The sequence below is a fragment of the Ranitomeya variabilis genome, chromosome 1 (genome assembly GCF_051348905.1).
Source record: "Ranitomeya variabilis isolate aRanVar5 chromosome 1, aRanVar5.hap1, whole genome shotgun sequence".
NCBI classification, from domain to species: Eukaryota; Metazoa; Chordata; class Amphibia; order Anura; family Dendrobatidae; genus Ranitomeya; species Ranitomeya variabilis.
The window spans coordinates 457722854-457730742 of record NC_135232.1 but is presented as its reverse complement, the minus strand read 5'-3'; the positions used below and the strand labels follow the sequence as shown (position 1 = coordinate 457730742).

Below are 7889 nucleotides of genomic sequence, written 5' to 3'. Positions count from 1 at the left end.
ATTAATAATGAAGGTCCTTCTATACAGGTAATTAATAGGATAGAAGGACAATTTTTTATTTTTTTTGTAATTAATAATGAAGGTCCTTCTATACAAGTAATTAATAATAGGATAGAAGAACAATTTTTTTTTTTTTGTAATTAACAATGAAGGTCCTTCTATACAGGTAATTAATTATAGGATAGAAGGACAATTTTTTTTTTTTACTATTAATAATGAAGGTCCTTCTATACAGGTAATTAATAATAGGATACAAGGACAATTTTTTATTTTTGTAATTAATAATGAAGGTCCTTCTATACAAGTAATTAATAATAGGATAGAAGAACATTTTTTTATTTTTGTAATTAATAATGAAGGTCCTTCTATACAAGTAATTAATAATAGGATAGAAAAACATTTTTTTTTTTTTTGTAATTAATAATGGTCCTTCTATACAGGTAATTAATAAAAGGATAGAAGGCCAATTTTTTTTTTTTTTACAATTAATAATGAAGGTCCTTCTATACAGGTAATTGGATAGAAGGACAATTTTTTTTGTAATTAATAATGAAGGTCCTTCTATACAGGTAATTAATAGGATAGAAGGACAATTTTTTATTTTTTTGTAATTAATAATGAAGGTCCTTCTATGCAGGTAATTAATAGGATAGAAGGACAATTTTTTTTGTAATTAATAATGAAGGTCCTTCTGTACAGGTAATTAATAATAGGATAGAAGGACAATTTTTTATTTTTTTTGTAATTAATAATAAAGGTCCTTCTATACAGGTAATAATAGGATAGAAGGACAATTTTTTTTTTTTTTTTGTAATTAATAATGAAGGTCCTTCTATACAAGTAATTAATAATAGGATAGAAGAACAATTTTTTTTTTTTTTTGTAATTAATAATGAAGGTCCTTCTATACAGGTAATTAATAATAGGATAGAAGGACAATTTTTTTTTTTTTTTACAAATAATAATGAAGGTCCTTCTATACAGGTAATTAATAATAGGATACAAGGACATTTTTTATTTTTTTGTAATTAATAATGAAGGTCCTTCTATGCAGGTAATTAATAATAGAATAGAAGGACAATTTTTTTTGTAATTAATAATGAAGGTCCTTCTATACAGGTAATTAATAGGATAGAAGGACATTTTTTTTTTATAATTAATAACAGAATCAATAGACACAATCATAGTCAGGGAGTCAGCCGGGGTCAGATACCAGGTGATCAGTAAAAGCAGTGATGGTGGATCTGCTGGACTTCCTGTCTTTCAGATGGTTTTAGGGCAACAGGCGCAACAAGGAAATGCTCGAGCAGCCCTGGATAATCCGCGCCGGCAGGATAACATCCGGCGGAAGATGGAACCTATGAGAAGAGAAGTAAATATAATGTAAGTGATGGGACTCCATATGACACAATACTACTGTGCGGTCACTGTGGCCGGACGGCAGAGGAATATTATCACACAGAGGTCAGGGATCATTGTCAGCCATCATACATGTGAAGTCAAGGATCATTGTCAGCCATCGTACATGTGAGGTCAGGAATCATTGTCAGCCATCATACATGTGAGGTCAGGGATCATTGTCAGCCATCATACATGTGAGGTCAGGGATCATTGTCAGCCATCATACATGTGAGGTCAGGGATCGTATGAGAATGTACAGCGCATCCACAGATAAAGGTAATGCAAGTGGTGGCGGACCCCCAATCACCACATGAATGAGGAGCCCCCACCCTCACTGCACATGTGAGTGATGGGAAGAGAGCTGAAGCATAGCAGCCATATGCATATTATCCTGGAAGTGCACTGGGTGCGTGTCACCGCACTCAGATTCCTTCTTCCCCGCCCCAGTGCACTTCCATCCTTATTTGCATATGGCTTCTACGTTACTCTTCTCCTGACTGGCACATTGGATTTCAGCAAAGAAATTCTTTTTATTAGGGGGGACGTCCTACACCGTCATCCCACCACTCCTATATGCATCATGTGCTGACAGTTCCCATTCCATGGAGTAGAGAGTAAATCCGCCATTATTTTCTGCTGTGTAATATCTGGATATAATGGGGGGAACATCCTACACCGTCATCCCACCACTCCTATATGCATCATGTGCTGACAGGTCCCATTCCATGGAGTAGAGAGTAAATCCGCCATTATTCCCTGCTGTGTAATATCTGGATGTAATGGGGGGAACATCCTACACCGTCATCCCACCACTCCTATATGCATCATGTGCTGACAGGTCCCATTCCATGGAGTAGAGAGTAAATCCGCCATTATTCCCTGCTGTGTAATATCTGGATATAATGGGGGGAACATCCTACACCGTCATCCCACCACTCCTATATGTATCATGTGCTGACAGGTCCCATTCCATGGAGTAGAGAGTAAATCTGCCATTATTCCCTGCTGTGTAATATCTGAATATAATGGGGGGAACGTCCTACACCGTCATCCCACCACTCCTATATGTATCATGTGCTGAGAGGTCCCATTACATGGAGTAGAGCGTAAATCCGCCATTATTCCCTGCTGTGTAATATCTGGATATAATGGGGAGAACGTCCTACACCGTCATCCCACCACTCCTATATGTATCATGTGCTGACAGGTCCCCATTCCATGGAGTAGAGAGTAAATCTGCCATTATTCCCTGCTGTGTAATATCTGGATATAATGGGGGGGAACGTCCTACACCGTCATCCCACCACTCCTATATGTATCATGTGCTGACAGGTCCCCATTCCATGGAGTAGAGAGTAAATCTGCCATTATTCCCTGCTGTGTAATATCTGAATATAATGGGGGGAACGTCCTACACCGTCATCCCACCACTCCTATATGTATCATGTGCTGACAGGTCCCATTCCATGGAGTAGAGAGTAAATCTGCCATTATTCCCTGCTGTGTAATATCTGAATATAATGGGGGGAACGTCCTACACCGTCATCCCACCACTCCTATATGTATCATGTGCTGACAGGTCCCATTCCATGGAGTAGAGAGTAAATCCGCCATTATTCCCTGCTGTGTAATATCTGGACATTCCTTGTAGACGGTCGTGTGATCGGCTCACCTGCAATCAGATCGCTGCTCGGCTCCGGCTGACTCCTAGTAGGGTCAGGGATTTCCGGGGTCACATTCTCCCCATATTCGTCGTCGCCTTCTGGTGTTTCCTAATAGATATAATAGAGATAATTAATTTGAGGGAGATTTCACTAAATCCCCAAATCCTCCAATCAGGACAGAAGAAACCAACATTTACAGATGCCCCTGTTGTAACTCTGAGTCTAGAAGGTGATGGCTCCTTACCGGCAGGGTCCAACTGGCCCACCAGAGAACTGGAGGATTCTCCGGGGGCCCCAGGCACTGACACCTGCTGGCATACAGGGCTGGCAGCTGCCTAGGGCCCCTGCTACTCCAGGGGCCCCCAGCCAGTGGCGTGTCGCTAAAAGCGGCAGACCACACAGCTGCTATGGGGCCCGTGAGTCAGGTGGGCCCAAGGTGCTCCGGTCCGACGCTGCTTACCTGGCGGTCCGACGAGCAGTCCGGAAGTTCTAGTACACGCAGGATTTTTTCGGCCAGTTCTGTAATATAAGCCAAGTCTCCAGATTGAGACTTTTTTTCAGCCTATAAAGAAGAAAAGAAAAATCTGAGATGATTGGCGGCCATTGTATGTGTGATCTGCTCCTCTCTGCAGATACACTGACTCCATACAGGATTTGGGGACTCGTCGTGTTTTATATTGGAGGAAAGAAGAAGCTTCTGTCCCACCATTATTATCTCTGAGTATAGAGAAGTTGTGTGCGGAGCGTCCGCCACTTACCTGCTGTAGTAAAGTCTTGATGTTGTGACATAAATCTGTCAGATACTCTGACGTCAGTTGATTTTGTCGGTTTTTAGTCAGGCAATCCTTTACTAGCTGCACCACCAGCCGGTGAGTGAAGCAGAGGACGCCATCGGGTGGTAGAAGCGCAATGTTAGGGCGATTGAAGATAAGAACCTCCGATAGCGCTTGTTCCTGAAAACCGTTCAGATGTAATTCAGCCATAGTGAGAAATTGCAAATGCTCTCCGTCACTATAGAACCAAAAATGGCACCCGGAACCCTGCGCGGCTTCTATTTATAGGGGCTGTGATGTCACAATGGCCGAGAATCACCAGTGATGTCACAATGGCCGAGCATCACCAGTGATGTCATCATGGCCGAGCATCACCAGTGATGTCATCACGGAATCTTGTGATAGAATCTTCCAGCATCGGCTCTGCACAGATAGTTGCTGCCCGGCAATATTTTGGGTTTGCTCACACTTGTGTATCAATAATCCAGGAGAGTGGGACGGGTTTTTCTCACTTGTCCTCTGTGTTCTGTCCGTGTAGAATCCGTTCTGTTATTCCGCAGCTATTAATCTTTTACACAACCATTTACAGGCTCGCTCATCACTAATCCTCAGACATAGGAATGGAAATACTGGATATATTTATTACCTCACGGGTCTTTTTTTTCTCCATAGAACATTTAACTCATTGGTTGCAGAGTTTACTATTAACAACTGTGACAAATATTGAAGAGGTAATCATCAATGACCCAAGTAATCAATCATTAAAAATCATGACATCGTTAACATTAATCTTTGTGTCTTTGGAAAGTTCCATCCTTTAATTGTGAAATGCCCCTCTTTTACGTCCCCATGGTGGGCACAATGTATGAAGTAAATGAAAGAAGGCAGGAATTACACATATATATATATATATATATATATATATATATATATATATATATATATATATATATATATATATACACACTATTTGTAAAAAATTGCTTTAATTTCTATATATGTACAGGTGCTTCTCACACAATTAGAATATCATCAGAACGTTAATTACATCACACACAGAGTCATTACACACAGAGTGATCTATTTCATGTGTTTATGTTAATGTTGATGATAATGGCTTACAGCCAATGAAATCCCAAAAGTCATTATCTCAGTAAATTAGAATACTTTATAACACACGGCTCTGCTCCGCACACATTACACAGACGGCTCCGCTCGGCACACATTACACAGACGGCTCCGCTCGGCACACATTACACACTCGGCTCCGCACACATTACACACACGGCTCTGCTCCGCACACATTACACAGACGGCTCCGCTCCGCACACATTACACACACGGCTCCGCTCCGCACACATTACACAGACGGCTCCGCTCGGCACACATTACACACTCGGCTCCGCACACATTACACACACGGCTCTGCTCCGCACACATTACACAGACGGCTCCGCTCGGCACATATTACACACACGGCTCCGCTCCGCACACATTACACACATGGCTCCGCTCCGCACACATTACACACGCGGCTCTGCACACATTACACAGACGGCTCCGCTCGGCACACATTACACACACAGCTCTGCTCCGCACACATTACACACACGGCTCCGCACACATTACACAGACGGCTCCGCTCGGCACACATTACACACATGGTTCCGCTCCGCACACATTACACACACGGCTCCGCTCCGCACACATTACACACACTGCTCCGCACACATTACACACACGGCTCCGCTCCGCACACATTACACACACAGCTCCGCTCCGCACACATTACACACACTGCTCAGCACACATTACACACACGGCTCCGCTCCGCAAACATTACACACACGGCTCTGCTCAGCACACATTACACACACGGCTCTGCTCCGCGCACATTACACACACGGCTCCGCTCCGCACACATTACACACACGGCTCCGCTCCGCACACATTACACACACGGCTCCGCTCCGCACACATTACACACACGGCTCCGCTCAGCACACATTACACACACGGCTCCGCTCCGCACACATTACACACACGGCTCCGCTCCGCACACATTACACACACGGCTTCGCTCCGCAAACATTACACACGCGGCTCCGCACACATTACACAGACGGCTCTGCTCCGCGCACATTACACACACGGCTCCGCTCCGCACACATTACACACACGGCTCCGCTCCGCACACATTACACACACGGCTCCGCTCCGCACACATTACACACACGGCTCCGCTCCGCACACATTACACACACGGCTCCGCTCCGCACACATTACACACACGGCTCCGCTCCGCAAACATTACACACGCGGCTCCGCACACATTACACACACGGCTCTGCTCCGCACACATTACACAGACGGCTCCGCTCGGCACATATTACACACACGGCTCCGCTCCGCACACATTACACACATGGCTCCGCTCCGCACACATTACACACGCGGCTCTGCACACATTACACAGACGGCTCCGCTCGGCACACATTACACACACAGCTCTGCTCCGCACACATTACACACACGGCTCCGCACACATTACACAGACGGCTCCGCTCGGCACACATTACACACATGGTTCCGCTCCGCACACATTACACACACGGCTCCGCTCCGCACACATTACACACACTGCTCCGCACACATTACACACACGGCTCCGCTCCGCACACATTACACACACAGCTCCGCTCCGCACACATTACACACACTGCTCAGCACACATTACACACACGGCTCCGCTCCGCAAACATTACACACACGGCTCTGCTCAGCACACATTACACACACGGCTCTGCTCCGCGCACATTACACACACGGCTCCGCTCCGCACACATTACACAGACGGCTCCGCTCGGCACACATTACACACTCGGCTCCGCACACATTACACACACGGCTCTGCTCCGCACACATTACACAGACGGCTCCGCTCGGCACATATTACACACACGGCTCCGCTCCGCACACATTACACACATGGCTCCGCTCCGCACACATTACACACGCGGCTCTGCACACATTACACAGACGGCTCCGCTCGGCACACATTACACACACAGCTCTGCTCCGCACACATTACACACACGGCTCCGCACACATTACACAGACGGCTCCGCTCGGCACACATTACACACATGGTTCCGCTCCGCACACATTACACACACGGCTCCGCTCCGCACACATTACACACACTGCTCCGCACACATTACACACACGGCTCCGCTCCGCACACATTACACACACAGCTCCGCTCCGCACACATTACACACACTGCTCAGCACACATTACACACACGGCTCCGCTCCGCAAACATTACACACACGGCTCTGCTCAGCACACATTACACACACGGCTCTGCTCCGCGCACATTACACACACGGCTCCGCTCCGCACACATTACACACACGGCTCCGCTCCGCACACATTACACACACGGCTCCGCTCCGCACACATTACACACACGGCTCCGCTCAGCACACATTACACACACGGCTCCGCTCCGCACACATTACACACACGGCTCCGCTCCGCACACATTACACACACGGCTCCGCTCCGCAAACATTACACACGCGGCTCCGCACACATTACACAGACGGCTCTGCTCCGCGCACATTACACACACGGCTCCGCTCCGCACACATTACACACACGGCTCCGCTCCGCACACATTACACACACGGCTCCGCTCCGCACACATTACACACACGGCTCCGCTCCGCACACATTACACACACGGCTCCGCTCCGCACACATTACACACACGGCTCCGCTCCGCAAACATTACACACGCGGCTCCGCACACATTACACACACGGCTCTGCTCCGCACACATTACACAGACGGCTCCGCTCGGCACATATTACACACACGGCTCCGCTCCGCACACATTACACACATGGCTCCGCTCCGCACACATTACACACGCGGCTCTGCACACATTACACAGACGGCTCCGCTCGGCACACATTACACACACAGCTCTGCTCCGCACACATTACACACACGGCTCCGCACACATTACACAGACGGCTCCGCT

General features: G+C 46.8%; 1 protein-coding gene across 1 annotated transcript; it reads right to left on the bottom strand.

The window, feature by feature from the left end:
- Positions 1–960: 960 nt before the first annotated feature.
- On the bottom strand, positions 961–4721 carry LOC143781173 (microtubule-associated serine/threonine-protein kinase 3-like). Its single transcript, XM_077268013.1, has 4 exons — positions 3824–4721; positions 3526–3627; positions 3074–3173; positions 961–1358 (listed from the first exon to the last, which is right to left on the bottom strand). The coding sequence occupies exons 1-4, from the start codon at positions 4046–4048 to the stop codon at positions 1264–1266; spliced, it is 522 nt and encodes a 173-aa protein (XP_077124128.1). The 5' UTR covers positions 4049–4721; the 3' UTR covers positions 961–1263.
- Positions 4722–7889: the final 3168 nt, after the last annotated feature.